This window comes from Muscardinus avellanarius (genome assembly GCF_963383645.1).
Source record: "Muscardinus avellanarius genome assembly, chromosome: 4".
Lineage (NCBI taxonomy): Eukaryota > Metazoa > Chordata > Mammalia > Rodentia > Gliridae > Muscardinus > Muscardinus avellanarius.
The window spans coordinates 144,220,057-144,235,934 of NC_137789.1; the positions used below are offsets into that span (position 1 = coordinate 144,220,057).

The window sequence follows — 15,878 nt, forward strand, 5'->3', positions numbered from 1 at the left end:
TAAAGTCGCAGTGGGACTGGGGCCGGGACTCGGGGATCATGCAGGAGCAGCATCCACAAGGCAGAGAGAATGAGACAGCTGGAGACGCGAGCCACCGCCTGTGCCACTGATGCTCCCCGTGGTACGAGCCCCACTCTGTGCCTCTCGGTGTTCACGAGGAACGCTCAGGCACGGAGACGGCATCCTTATCTCTCCTGGAGATTTTCTCCGAGTGTGTTTGTGTTGCTTTGCTCTTATCCTTGATTTTAACTTTGTGCTCATATTTCTGACCTAGAATGATCGAGGCCCGAGCCCTAGAAGGAACTAGAAGACACCGTAACCATTTTGGCCAGTTCGATTTGGCCTTCTAGCAAAGACCTGGTTCAGAGGAGCAATGGTGGTGAGGGTCTTTGTCCTGCTGGCTGTCTTTGTAGAAGCCTCGGCGAGGTCCTGTACTCCAAATAAAGCAGGTATGCCCTGGTGTCCGCCGGGGAAAGAAAGTTTCCTGAATCTTCCTTCTGCAATGATCAAAGCGCATGCTGGCCTTGTTATCAAAGTGGAATAATGTGGCCAAATAGAAATGCCTAAAGCCCCCCGTGTCCACCAGACTGTTTCCACAGGAAGCAAAGACTGTATTAGATGAACTGACTTCTAAAATTAGAGAGTACCGCCTTTCCCTCCTCCCATTAAAGCAGCAACATCTCTACTTTTTTTTTTTTTTTTTGCAGTATTGGGGGTGGAACCCAGGGGCATTCTACCTCCGAGCTACACTCCCAGCCCTATTTTTTAATTCTTTTTTTTTTCAACAGGGTCTCACTGAGTTGCAAACAGCCTCACTAAGTAGCTGAGGCTGTTCACGAACTCGGACCCTCCTGTCTCAGCCTCCCAAATGCTGGGATTACAAGTGTGCACCACCACGCCCAGCTAAAGTCTCTACATTTTTTTTCTTCCCTTTGGATGTTGAATATCTTCCCTGTGCCATAAATCAATATTTAAGATACCATACATTTTAAATGTTTTAATTATGGACTCATTTTCATATATATTTTGTATATGAAATATATATTATCTATATATTATATAGCTATACATTACGAATATTATATATATATTTCTCATCTGTCGATTCACAGGAATAGTCCTTAAAATAAAACGAAAGTATAAGAATGGACTAATTTTAAACACACATTAAGGATAGCACAGTTGTTAGATAAATGTGGGTGGCATCGACTATAAAAATAGAACTTTGGTGGCTGAAATTTGGGGAAAATCCAGCACAATTGGAGAAAATCAATATGTCTGGCAGGCTGGGCTCTGTCAGTGATGGACACAATACCTCCCTCTGACTGGAATCATGTGTTCAACTCTTCCAGATGTCATCCTTGTGTTTTGTTACCCCAAAACCATCATCACTAAAATCCCCGAGTGTCCCTATGGATGGGAAGTGCACCAGCTGGCCCTCGGGGGGCTGTGTTACAACGGGGTCCATGAAGGTGGTTACTACCAATTTGTCATCCCTGACTTATCACCTAAAAACAAGTCCTATTGTGGAACCCAGTCTGAGGTAAGGCTAAGCCACATCATGCAGAGATGCTTAAGGTCAGACAACTGCCCAAGAACGAGACATTTGCTCCTTGTTCTTAAGAGGATTCAAAATGTAACAATTTCCCTTAAAAAGCCGGTCTTGAGGCCCACATTTCCCAGGAGGTTGGTGTGACTTGAAATATTCTCTTCCACCTAGTTGAGAGGGTTCTTTTGACTTGACTTTTATTCTCTTAATTTGTTGGCAAAGCCAACGATACCATCTTCTATGAACAGGACAGAGTACCTTTCCCACCTCCTACTCACAAGCTTCAGTCCTTCCTGGGTTGCACAGGCATCGGGGTGGCCATCCTCTCCCCAAGATTTAGAAGTGATAATAAAATGCATTTGGAAGACCATTTTAAAGGAGTGAGCAGAGACTAACACAATCCTTACCTGAGCGTCTGAGCCAAGGAATCATGGAATTAACAGGAACCACATATAACCTTTTGTCAAGTATCCTTAAAAAACTAAGAAAAAATATGAAACCCTTTCTTCTCTAAAATCATTGGTTCAGGGCCACAGAGCCAGTAGAGATTTAGTCATGAAGGGACTTCTGTCTCTTCTTTTGAGGTTCAGCATTCCTACAACCTTGACTTCCAGAATGTACATCTCTGGGTCTTAGAAGTAGAACAGCAAAAGCTTCCTAGGTAACTCCCTTTCCCAAAAGCTACCCCTAAGGATACAAGAATTAGTGGGAGGAGTCATGGGGCTGAGTAACAAAGCATCTTGTCCTTGAGTATATCCTGGTATGGTGAGCTAGAAATCATCTCTGTGGGCTCGGGCCAGTTACTCTGATGTTCTGTGACTTTAAAGTCCAGCATGTCAGAGAAAAAAATCTCAGAGACTGTGCCCATCGGTGGAAAAAGGAAAAGCAAAGAAAGAATGTATAGGAATGTTCAAGAAGTGGGAGATGAGAGAACATTCAGGTAAAGATATTTGGACAAGGGAAATAGATGAGAAGTTGATGCTCAGAAATAGAAATTTTTGAGACATTTCCTTTGGTCAAAAGCCCAATGGGTATATAAAATTTTTTTAAAGCATATACTACCAGCCTAGATTATTTTTTTATTTTTGTGGTACTGGGTATTTAACTCAGGGGCATTCCACCTTTCAGCCACACCTTTATCCCTATTTGATTTTTTATTTGAAAACCAGGTCTCCCTAGGTTGCTGAGAGCTTTGCTAAGTTGCCAAAACTGGTCTTGAACCTGTGATTCTCCTGTCTCAGCCTCCAAGTACTGGAATTACAGGCACATACCACCATGCCCAGCTTAACCTAGAGTATTTTAAACAATTTTAGTTTAAGGGACACCAAGAATTATTTATAAAAGTTACCAGCTCACCCACAGATATATAAAAAAAAAGAATGGGTTCTATCATCAAAGAAATATTTTTCGTGTGGTACTAGGAATTAAACCCAGGGCATCTACCTCCGAGATACACTCCAGCCCTAGTTTTTATCTTTGACTTTGAAATAGGGTCTCAGTAAGTTGCGGAGGGCCTCACTAAGTAGCTGAAGCTGGCTGCGAACCTGCAATCCTCTGTCTCAGCCTCCCAGGTACTGGGATTACAAGTATGCGCCACCACGCCTGGCTCAAAGGAATATCTTCGTGTCTGCCACTGGGCTCTTTTCTGAGCATCTTCATCCTCTTTTCCCAGAACCCTCTGCCTGTCCTAACTGCCTACTTCCTTCCTCTAGTACAAGCCCCCCATCTACCACTTCTACAGCCACATCGTGTCCAACGACAGCACAGTGATCGTGAAGAACCAGCCCGTGAACTACTCCTTCTCCTGCACCTATCACTCCACCTACTTGGTGAACCAGGCCGCCTTTGACCAGAGGTAAGGCCCTGGGCGGAGTGGAGGGATGGCCACCGCGGGCGTGCGCTGCAGTCCCCATCAACCAGGCGTGTTTCAGTCCTTATGCACAATTCTCTGCCCTTTTCAGAGTGGCCACTGTTCATGTGAAGAACGGGAGCATGGGCACATTTGAGAGCCAGTTGTCTCTCAACTTCTACACTGTAAGTCCAGGTTCCCTTGACCTCCCTGTGGCCCTTCCGGGGGATAACAGGATGCTTCTTCCAGGACTCCCTCTTCCCCCAGCTCTGTATGAGAGCCCCACCCTGGAATTCAAGTTGAGACACAAACTTTAAACCTCCTTTAAGACTAGATGCAGGAGAAAGTCAGAGTCATAGACTGGGTAGAAGCGCTGAAAGGTGCCACAGGGATAGAAGGCCCATCTTCTCGTTCACAGATGAGAAAACTGAGGCAAGGTCAGTAGGCAGGAAGACTGCCCCACCAGCTGACTCATAATAAAGATTAATTTCCACTGCGACCTACTCCAGAGATTCATTGCTACTTAAGATCTAACTCTACTTAAAGCGCTCAGCACTGAGTATTGAGTTTCCGAACTGGAACAGAGCTAAGGAGAAGAGTTAAATTGGCCTCTCTCACAGTTCTCTGGTCTCTTGTTTCTTCCCGTAAGTAGGTCTCACCATTGTCAAACTTAGGTCTGCTATCCGTGATGACATTGAAGCTAAAGGCCTCCTTTGTTTTCCCCCAAAATAAAGTGCTCCAAAGAAACTAAATATACAATGGTCATTAGCTTGGCAGCCCACCTGTTTAGAAAGGGTGCTCTTCTTATAAATCTGCGGCTTCCAGTGAGATACATGCTCACAAGAGAAACTCTGGCCCAGCAAACTAGAGGGAGACACAGGCAGTAACCTTCATGGAGGACATCATAATTGGGAGACATTCTTAGAGAGCATCACTTCCAACCCATTCAGTTTTACAAGGGACAACATTCTCCCATTTAGAGCTCTGCTAACTTTGAACTCTTCAAACTTGCTTTACCTGAAGCTCAAAAAGTCATTAATCCTGTCCCTCAGCACGGAGAGCTGGGAGGGTCCTAGAATAACCTGGTCCATTTCACAGATGAGGAGTTGAAGCCAGAGGAAGGTTATTTGTGTAAGCTTCAAGGTCCCCTAAAACTCTGTATCCGACCTTGGCCACACAGCACTAGTGCTTAGGTCCTGAGGAGTCCCATACAGCTCTTTGCCATCAGGGGATAAATACAGTATGGGCCACCAGGGTGATAAGAGGATTATAGAGCCACTGCCCTTCTGACGGGGGCTGTCCAGAGAGCACATAGGCGTCTACATGTTGAACAGTCTCAGGGGATGTAAAGCTGACAGGCTGACCTCACTACTGAGTCCCTGCCCAGAAGTAGATAATTGTTATTTTAGGAATGTAAAGTAATAGCTAGAAACCTATATAGGTCTTACAAAAGTTGGCAATAGAGATGTACCCAGATTTTTTTTTAATCATTACCTACAGCCAGGTACAATGGCACACATCTATAATCCCCATACTTGGGCGTCTAAGACAGGAGGATCACAGGTTTGAGGCCAGCCTCAGCAACTTAGAGAGACACTCGGCAAGTTAGCAAGACTATGTTTCAAAAATGAAAAATAAAAATGGCTGGGAGTATAGCCCAGAGGTAGAATGCCCCTCAGTTCAACAACAACAAAAAAAGTTATCCCCCAGTATCAGTCATGTTAGGTCAAACTCAGACATAAATGCCAATCCTTAGAACTAGAAGTAACTGATTCTCTTCTTTAAATAAAATTAAGAGGCATGTCCTCAGCATCAGCCAGGCCATTCTGCAGGCTAGAGGGACAGTCTAACAGAATACCTCCTTGAACTATTATAGAAATGGGGCTGAGGCTCCCCAGGGCCCATCAAGGCCCCTTCTGGACAAACAGGCCTCAGCAAAGAGGGGCTCTGATATCAACAGACTTCTGTACAGATGAATATCCCCCCGAGCTTGGTTTCCAATGCCTGTCCCATGTGATTGGTATTTTCTTCTCCTTTTTTCCTCTTTGAGAGCATTCTTGTGTGTTTCTAAAGCAACAAGTGCTCCCTGCATATATTTCCATCAAATTACCAGAAGCCAAGCCATGGCCCAGATAGCACAATGTGCTCGATGCACTGCTAATTGCTTGGGATTCTGAGAACTCCAAACGCTGGGCTCCAAAAACACGAGTTCTACTTAGCATGCATCCCTTCTCATCTCTCCACCCCCCACTCACTCATGCCAAGGACCCATAGTTGGTATTCAAAGGGAAATGTTATTTTGACTCACAACCCAAAACAAAGGATGGTAGTCAGCTTACAGAAGTGGGCAAGCACTGTGGTTAAGAAAATGGGCCATGATCTCAGACCACCGGTTTGGAGTCTGGTTCCGCCATTTACTCGTTGTGTGACCTTGGGCAATTAGCTAACCTCTCTGTGCCTCCATGTCAGCATTTGCAATATGGGGTTATAAAGCACTTACTGCTTCAATTTATGATGAAGATTAAATGAAATAATCTTTAAGAAGCACTTAGCACAGTACTTTTCTGGCACTAGATAAGTGCTCGAGAAAATCGTCATTCTCATGACTATAAACTTTGACCCTATTTAACAGGGAAGCTCTGAGGGCCCCTGTTATTATTATCTTTATAAGATTAAATACCAATATCAATATGGGATTAAGTTGACTTTTATTTGATCAAAATAGTATTGACTAGATGGAAGTGGTGGTGCACGCTTGTAATCCCAGTCCTTGGGAGGTTGAGACAGGAGGATCGCAGGTTTTCTGCCAGCCTTAGCTACTTAGTGAGACCTTCCACAACTTAGTGAGACCTGTTTCAAAATAAAGAATAAAAAGTAGGGCTGGGGTTGTAGCAATTGGGTTCAATCTCTAATACCACACCGAAAAAAAAAAAAAAGTATTGACCATTCTTCTTAGTTAAACAAAGACAAATGAAAAAAACTCAGAATGAAATCATTACAACCAAGAAAGGCTACCATCCCAGCCTCCTAGGGTCTGAACAAACCTCCAAGGTGATCAACCTTGACCTTCCACCCAAAGATCCCACTCAGCTACAAGACAGCTGAGGGATGGCCTCTCTAACTCTTCCCATGACATTGAATAGCCAGTTAGGCCTTCCTGTTTTAATTCAGCATATGAAATTTGACCCCCAGAACTCCTACCTACTTGTCATGGTTTTGTCTTCTTAACTAATATCACATAATTATGTTAACAGTTCTTCATCAATCTTTAATTTTCTCCACACTAAACATCTTCTCACTCTTCTTTGCATGTGGTTCCCTATTAAACAGTGGAATCTAGAACTGAACTGCTATATTGTAGACCTTATCAGACTAATATGGAGCCCAGTGGGTGGAGGTGACTGTCTATGTTATGGCGAGTTCTAGGGGCAGGTCCTAGAACTCTATCATCTCATCTTTTCACTATCATCTTATCATCTTTTCACTATCATATCATCTTTTCACTATCATCTCATATCAAGCTTGCAAAAAAAGCAACAATTAGATTTTCCCACACAAACTGCTGTTAAACCGAGAGTACCAAGTCTCCTAACTTGGTCACCAGCTAGCTGTGATTGAACCTTTGGTCAGGTGAAGAGATGAGATGTCATGACTTTTTGAGGCATTCTTCCATTTTGTTGGATGGATACCACAGCAGTATTATGTGATATCTCTGTTTCCGGGAAATGCCCAAACAAAATTTTCTGGTGGTAAAGGATGAAGCTATCTGGAAATATATCCCTAATTTGCATGTTATAAAGAACATAGGAGAAATCGTGCAGAGTAGTCCTGTGTTATTGGATAAGAAGGTAGAAAAGACAGTCATTAAAGTCACCTAGCCGGGCATGGTGGCACACGTTTATAATCCCAGGACTCAGGAGGCTGAGACAGGAGGATCCAAGTTCATGGACAGCCTCAGCTACTACTTAGTGAGGCCCATTGTCACTCAGTGAGACCCTATTTCAAACTAAAGCATAAAAAATACAGGGCTGGGGGTGTAGCTCAGAGGCAGAATGCCCCGGAGTTCCATCCCCAGTACCACAAACAAAAAGAAAGAAAGAAAAATCATATATTTTAAGCTGGACATGGTGGCACACGCTTGTAATTTCAGCATCTGTGAGTCTGAGACAGGAGGATCATGGTTTGTGGACAGTCTCAGCTACTTGGTGAGGCCCTTTGCAGCTCAGTGAGACCTTATTTCAAAATAAAACTAAAAAATAGAACTATAGGACTGAGGGTATAGCTTGGAGGTAGAATGCTCCTGGGTTCCATCCCCAGTACCATACACACAAAAAAAGTCTTCTATTTTAGAAATGAATGATACAGGTTCTATTCTTTGCTTTGTAGCTTAATCAGGCAGGTTGTTTTATAAATGGAGGCATTATTCCAGTATTTCCTGGTCCTTGTAAGAAGGAATTGGGAAAACACCCTGGCTAGCCTGAGGACTCCATTGTGGTTCCTAGGTCAGTAACTACATTTGGAAATCGTATTTTTCAAATATTACAAGTCTCAGGCAATAACAAGAAGCATTAGAAACCACTGTAAGTCCGCCACTTCAGCCTGCAGGTTAAGCAAGTAAATCATGTTGGACCAAGAACATTATCGTTTAATTATTGCAATCACTGAAACAGTGCAGGACCTAACAAAGGGGATGAAAATCACTGACTTCTAGTTGAGTGAGTCTGGGAGTTCTAGCTGGATCTTCAATCAGAGAGATAATGTAAGAGGTGCTAGAAGATGAAAGAGATGCCTAGTTTTCTCTGCAGAGTCCCTGTGTCTTTGATCCTCAGGAAGCAAAAGTGGACTTGCCTAGATCTCCCTGCTCAATGTCAGATCTGCCTGCCACTGCCTACCTAGTGAAGTTCTGCAAGCCTCAAGCCCATGAACTCAGTCTTTTATATCATACCCTGGTCTAAGCTTTCTGTTTCTACTCCATACTGTCACAAAGACCATTCCCATTTTGCACATGGGGAAACTGAGGCCCAAGGGCCGACTTGTCCATAGTGTGCCCCGTGTTAGTAGTGGTGAGAGCGAGGGTTGTCCCAGGATCCTTGGTCTTCCATCCAATGCTCTCGTCTCAGGCAGCTAAATCCTGAAAATATTCAAGGCTGTTACTAGAGTCAGATGAACCCAGGACTCAAAAGAATGGAGTGGCTGCCCTCCCTGGCATAAGTCAACTAGAAACACTACTGTGATTCCCTATAACTGACCCAGAACTTCTTGATGCAGAGAGCAGGTAGAGCCTACACAGCTGGTCCAGGGATCCGAGCCTGCTGCTACCGTGCTGTCATGGTGGTGATCCCCCACTGCGCTCAGAGTTGAGGCCTCAGTCTCTTGGTCCACACCTGCAGCCTCTAGCCTCAGCTCCTGCTCCCTCTCCCCTCTCTACCCCCTCCCATGCCGGCTCACCAGCTCCAGCCACACTAATCTCCTGGATGTCCTGCAGCCCCACTCTTGCCCAGGGCTTCTGCCCAAATGGAAACCATTCTCCCCTGGATATCTGTACACTTTCTTTGAGCCTTGATCAAATGACTCCCCTTCAACGAGGCCTCCCAACCACATTAAGACTGCAACCTCCCTGCCCTTCCTTGTATCCCCAATCTGCCATACCCTATTCTACCCTTTTTATAGCTTTTCAATATAATATACAATATTCTGTTCTGACAGATGAGATCACTGTTGCCTGCTGTCTGTCTCTCCTGCTAGAATATCAGATCCCTGGAAACATATCTTTATCTTGTTCACCAATGTGGCTCAATATATAAAATATCCTGACAATGGTAACTAGCCAACTATGTAGAACAGGTGGGCGATCAGTAAGTTATGCTTCTTTCTATTGTGGTTGTTAATCATACTGGGGCTCAGATCATAAACTTTTCAACTCGTGCTGAAATCTGACAAGACAAGAAGATCTGAGCAAAGATAGAGGGGCCTGGATGTGTTCCATCCCTCCTACTCTTGGGTCCCTCATCAAATGACGTGCCTCCACATCCCTGGATTCTACTTTCTTTCTTTCCCCATCAGTTAAATTTTGGAGGGAGAGAGGGAGAGAGGGAGAGAGGGAGAGAGGGAGAGAGGGAGAGAGAGAGAGAGAGAGAGAGAGAGAGAGAGAGAGAGAGAGAGAGAAATGAGAATGAATGTATGTGTCATTGTAACCAGAAAATCTAAAATATGAGATGTCCTTAACTCTACTCAGACAGCACCAGCACCCTGGAAGGGTAGCTTCCCTGGTCCTGGAGGTCTCTGTGATCTCCAGTGTGTGTTCTTTGGGGTTAATTCCCATCCCTTTCCAAACATCCTAATTCATCTGCTCCTGCCAGACCCAACTGCTCAGTCTGAGGGGTCATAATACCCGGTGTCAATTTCCTTCCAAAGAATGCCAAGTTCTCCACCAAGAAAGAAGCCCCCTTTGTCCTGGAGACATCCGAAATTGGCTCAGATCTGTTTGCAGGAGTAGAAGCCAAAGGACTAAGTGCTAGGTGAGTATCCTTTCTCGAGGTTCATGTTCGTAAATACAAAAGAAACCAAAGTAGCCAAAAGACTTGTTAGTGACCGGACATTTCTAAGCACAAGACTCCATGGCTCAAAGTGGTGCAATCTGTTTTATGCCCAGGTTTAAGGTGGTTTTGAACAGCTGCTGGGCCACTCCCTCTGCCGACTTCATGTATCCCTTGCAGTGGCAGCTGATCAACAAGGGGTAGGTACCACTCTCTAGAGCCAGGCTGAGCAGTGGGGTGGGTGTAGTCCAACCTACTTTGCTCTGGCGTGGGATAGCTTGGGAGGATACTTCTGTTTATACTAAACCTTTTAGGAAGAAACTCCAATTCTCAAGGGTTCCTGGAGAGCTTATAAGAGACATGTTTTCAGGGGTTTTCCTGTGCCCATGAAACTCACTTCCATCCCAGAGAGTGATCCAATGAGGGGAACATATGTGTAATAATGGTGAAAAAACTCTCAGTGGGCGCCACCATCTAGAGGTAGCTGTCACTGAGAGGCAGGTGCCACGGCCAGTGCCAAAAGTGGGCAGTGCCAAGGGTTACTCTTTATTTACCTCCTCTGCCCCTCCCCAAGCTCTGCTTACAGTATTTTCCACGGGTTGACACCCTGCCCAGGCACTCTGGCTAAAATAGCTAAGTGCTATTTTAAGGCCACTGTCTTGAGTTCATGTAAGGATCTCAGGTTTATTGACCAAATGATCCATCAGGAGTCTCATTTCATAACTAGGAAAATGCCCAAAGCTTTAACACTACCCAGAGGCCACCACAAACAGAGCCAGCTCTGACCTTTGCTCTAGATCTCAAGGCTTAACATTTACCCTCGTCTCTTCACAGACCCTCACAGGTGACATTCTGCAGGTCTCTCCTCTATTTTGGCAAAGACACATTTAGATGGTACCCTTTCAGTCATTTTTTTCCTGTGCTCACATAAAAACTATGAGCACATATTTTCAACATTAATTATATAACATAGGCATTTTTTGTTTGTTTGTTTGCGGTACTGAGGACAGAACCCAGGGCATTTCTGCCTCTAAGCTACACCCCCAGCCCTATTTTTTATTCTTTATTTTGAAACAGGGTCTCACAGAGCTGCAAAGGGCCTCACTAAGTTACCTGAGGCTGTCCATGAACCCGGATCCTCCTGTCACAGCCTCCCAAATGCTGGGATTACAAGCGTGCACCACCAGGCCCAGCTGGCATAATTTAAATAAAGTTAAATAAACAATTTAATTAAATTAAACTCAAATTTCCAATGGCAAAGCCTCATAACACACAGACAAGCACAAGTGTGGCACCACCAAGAACAGCTGCCTCCGGGTGGTTATCTTGGGTTACCCTGGGAGTCTGCAATATTCCAGTCCCAGGGAGATTCTTTCTCTCAGGGATTTCATTTGTTTGGGACAGAGGTGTGACTTACCAGGTGTGCGGCTTCTCACGCATCACTCCTCTCCTGTTGTACCTTGTCTGTAGGGCAGGGGTGATCCTACCGACCCCACAGCCCTGCATCTCGACCTCATAATTCTGAAGGTCTAGTGAAGTGCTGCCAGTCAAAGTACTTTGGAAGGGCGGGGCACTGGGGATTGATGCCATGTGTGCTGGAGCCCCTGCTGGACTTCCCCGAGGTGACATTTGCTCTCTCTCCCGCCATGTGTATCAGCTGCCCCACGGATGAAACGGTGCTCGTGCATGAGAACGGGAAGAATCACAGGGCCACCTTCCAGTTCAATGCCTTCCGCTTCCAGAACATCCCCAAACTCTCCAAGGTCTGGTTACACTGTGAGACATTCATCTGTGACAGCGAGAAGCTCTCCTGTGCTGTGGTAAGCCATTGCCTCCAGAAGGAGAATGTTACCCGAGGGGGTTGGTTCCCGAGGAGCCGGTCAGGAGCTGGGAAGTCAGAACCCGGAGTAGAGGGCTTCTGGGACAGAAGGACCGGGTGTAAGGCCAGGAGCCCCAGGTCCGTCCACCCGCCACCAACAGCCTACCCAGTCTGGCAAGTGTCCTTTAACCCCTGGGCCTGGTGTCCTCGCCTCTCAGCGCTGGTGATAAGTAGTGACAGCCCTTCCCTTTTCAGAGAGTAAAGTAAACAGCAGGCGGTGGCAGGCATGGAAATTCTTTGAAAACATTTTTAAAGAGGCAAGAGAAAGTCAAGGTCTGGGCTGAACTCCAAAAGTGGGCATTGTTGGTCTTGATTGGGCAGTCTGAGGAAATGCTGCAGAAATTTTGGGTGAAGCCTAACGGGACTATGAGAGGAAGGGCCCACCATCTGTGCTTGGAGCCATCAGGTGATTCTGGTGCTCACTGAGTTCAAAACACAGCCTCAGAGACTTAAAAGGGCTGAATCCCAAACCGCTGTCCTCACTGGTCTATGTAGACCGGAGGCCTGGGAGTTTCCAAAGAGCCCGCTGGCCCACAGCACCTGTGAGGACCAGCAGAAATAAGGCTCTTATCTCTACTTTTATTGATTCCCCAGCCAGAAAATGGTCATTGATGAGCACAGATAGAAAAAGGGAAAGGAGCTGCAGGGTGCAAGGAAAGGATGGGAGAAACATTTTGCAGTTGATTACCAGTTGAGACACCACGTTAAAAAAGGAAAGAGACAAGCCAGGCGTGCGTGGTGGCGCACGCGTAATCCCAGCGCTTGGGAGGCTGAGACAGCAGGATCGCACAGGTTTGAAGCCAGCCTCAGCTACTGAGTGAGGCTCTGGGCAACTTAGTGAGACCCTGTTTCCAAATAAAGTATAAAATATATCTGGTAATATAGCCTGGAGGTAGAAAAACCCCTGGGTTCCATCTCCAGTACCACAGAAAGAAAGAAAGAAAGAAAGAAAGAAAGAAAGAAAGAAAGAAAGAAAGAAAGAAAGAAAGAAAGAAAGAAAGAAAGAAAGGAAGGAAGGAGACCAGGATGTGTTTTGCAAGTGTCCACTTTGCCTAGCACCATGATGATTTCAACTAAGCAAAAGCCCTACTCTCCTTATCAAAAGACCAGCTGTGGACTCCTCCCACCTGGAATGCCAAAGACCTCTTACAGCGGGACTCCTTCGAGATTGAAGACTTTAATAAAGTAAAGCTTTCTGCCAGGTGTGATGGTGCAGGCTTGTAACCCCGGTACTTGAGAGGCTGAGATAGGAGGATCACAGGTTTCCTGGCTAGCCTCAGCTACTTAGTGAGGCCCTCCACAACTTAATGAGATCCTATTTCAAAATAAATATTTTTTTTATTATTCTTTAGTTTGAAAGAGGGTCTCACTGAGTTGCAAAAAATAAAAATAAAAAGTAAAACGTTCTTATTGGATTCTCCAAATTATAATAAATAAATAATATAATATAATAATATAATATAAAAAATCACACACTCTGTGATTTTTTTTTTCGTACTGGAGATTGAACCTAGGGCCATTCTATTAATAAACTACACCTCCAGCCCTATTTTGTATTCTTTATTTTGAAACAGGGTCTCACTAAGGTGTGGCGACCCTCACTAGGTAGCTGAGGCTGGCCACAAACCTGCGATCCTCCTGTCTCAGCCTCCCAAGCACTGGGATTACAAGCGTGCGCCACCACGCCCGGCTGTGACTTTGTTTGTAATCTCTTCTTCCTTTCTTCTTTCCTCTGTTCATCTCTCATCCTGCCTCTCCTGGTCATCAGACCTGCGACAAACGGAAGCGCCTGCTGCGGGACCAGACCGGGGGCGTCCTGGTGGTGGAGCTGAGCCTGCGCAGTAAGCCGCGCGCCCCCTGGCCGGCTGGTCTTGTGCGCTCTGGGCTGCGTCCACAGGCACAGCCGGTTTGAGCATTTGGACTGAATTGCCAAACCAGGTGTGCCTGTGGGCACAACTCTCACCCACTTCTCCAGGGCTCCAGCGAGGTGGGGGTGTGGGGTACAGCTCATGCCAACCCCAGGAGCTGAGGTTCACTGAACACCCGGAAAAGTTCCAACTTCAGTCCAAACTCAAATGCCCTCAGGGAACGAGGAAGTCCTGAGCTTCCGACCAAAGCATGCCCTGAACAAGCATAATAGAAATAGAATGTTCTAGAAATGCCAAGTGCAAGTCAGCAAGGCTTCGAGGAGCAGACGGCACTGCTCCTGGCCTGGGCCGGGCACTGGAGCTTCAGGAATAAATGGGACCCCCCGGGGGCCCTGTCCTCAAGGAACTTACCATCTAGCAAGGAGAGGGGTCTCTGTTAAGGGTGAGAGCCATACAAGAGTGTCTGGCAAGGGTTTCAACCTAAGAGGACCTGAAGGACAGTAAGATCTGAGGGTGAGTGAGACCCACCTGGAGACTGGGGCTTTTAGCAACTCTATTTTGCCTCCTCATTTTGTGTAGCCTGCCAGGTAAGAAAGGTTTTTAACATTTTCATATGGTTCCCCAAAAAACATAAAAACAATTATTTCATGAGATGTGAAAATTAGATGAAATTCAAGCTTCAATCTCTATTTAAAAAAGTTCTATGAGAACAGAGAGACACTTGTCCGCTTAAGCGGTATCTCCGATGGGTGCATTCATGTTGCGACAGGGTGGTTAGGGCTCCCAGGGACTGCAGAGTTGGAATGATTTACTCTCCGGTCTTCCCTGAGAACCTCACCCAGAAAGCCCGGGAGAAAATGGTGTGAGGCTTTGGCCTTTGTAAACTTCAGCATAAGCTTTGCCCTAAAGCCAATGGCAGCTCATGGTTATTTAGGGAGGGGATGTGGTTGGGTTTTGTTTTCAAAACCAGCTTGGAGATGTCTCTCTCCATGATTATGTCTTCAACCCGCCTTCTCTCTCTCTTTCTCTCTTTACTCCTCAGGCAGGGGATTTTCAAGTGTCTATAGCTTCTCAGGTAAGGAAAACGCCACCTCTGAGAAACGTTCTGAGCAATGCTTTATCACGCAGACGTGTGTTTTCAAAGGAAGCTTAACTTTGGCCCCAGTGAAACTTTAGGAATTGAAAATGTTGCTTTGAAGTATGCCTGTGTGGGGCAGAGGAGGGCAGAGGGACAGAGGTCTCTCTCCAACCAGCCCCTTGCTTTGAAGGGAGGGAGGATCAGGGGATCAACTAGAGTCCACTTCCCTGCTTCTGGTCCCCGCTGGACCCCACTAATCAGCGAAGCCATCACTGCGTGGCTTCACATGGATCCTGCATTTGGAGAAAACAATGTTCAAGAATCTGTTCATCCAATGATTACTTGAGTCCCTGTTACAACTCTGCCCTTCATTACCTAAGTGACCTTGGTCAATGACCTCACCCCCCACCCCCCGTATCCCAGTTTCCACTGTGAAAATGGGCTAATAGCCTCATCATGCAGGTGTTGTATAGACGATTCAATTATAGGTAAGGCCGAATGACACAGTGGACAAGACAGGCCCTGCCCTTCCTAGCACAAATGGGGGGGGGGGTCAAAGAGCAGCAGAGAAGCCCCTTAGAGGACCAGCCATTTCAGCTGAGATCCAAGATCTCACAGAATAATGAGAAGGAAGTAACTACAAAGAGACAGGGTAAGACAGCCCCATTTTTTGTTTTTTGTTTTTTTTTTAATAAAGTCACAGATACAGACTTTGCTCTTACCATGACAGGTAAATCAACTTTTCAAACTTCAATCCTAAGTTCTCATTTTTGAAGGAAGTCCTTCAGTGTAAGCGCTGCAGTGAAATGTGTGGTTACCCTATGATCAGAGTTCAGGTTCCCATCCGTCACAGGCCCAAGACCTAGACTTACCCATCAGACTCTTTGTACTGATCAAAGGATCAAAGCAAGTTATAGAATCTCCAAGAGATGAATAGAAATGACTTTGCATAAAATGGTGGAGTTTAAAAAAAAAAAAAACCTACTTAAGGGAGTTGATGCCTTAACTCCGGCTGGGTGGTCCTTGCCTTGCGTGCCTCAGTGCTGTCTCTGCCCGCTCTGGTTCACAGATGTTCTCTCTCACCTCATCCTGATGCTGGGAATCTGTGCCGTGTTATAG

At 45.7% G+C, this 15,878-nt stretch overlaps 1 protein-coding gene across 1 annotated transcript; it reads left to right on the top strand.

Annotated features, from left to right (window-relative positions):
• Window positions 1-373: 373 nt before the first annotated feature.
• TECTB (tectorin beta) lies at window positions 374-15,878 on the top strand (the record flags this gene model as incomplete). Its single annotated transcript, XM_080695212.1, has 10 exons — window positions 374-449; window positions 1,353-1,543; window positions 3,262-3,404; window positions 3,511-3,583; window positions 9,813-9,916; window positions 10,051-10,134; window positions 11,592-11,754; window positions 13,582-13,654; window positions 14,724-14,756; window positions 15,829-15,878. 10 exons carry the CDS (start codon window positions 374-376, stop codon window positions 15,876-15,878), a joined length of 990 nt encoding a protein of 329 aa, XP_080551338.1.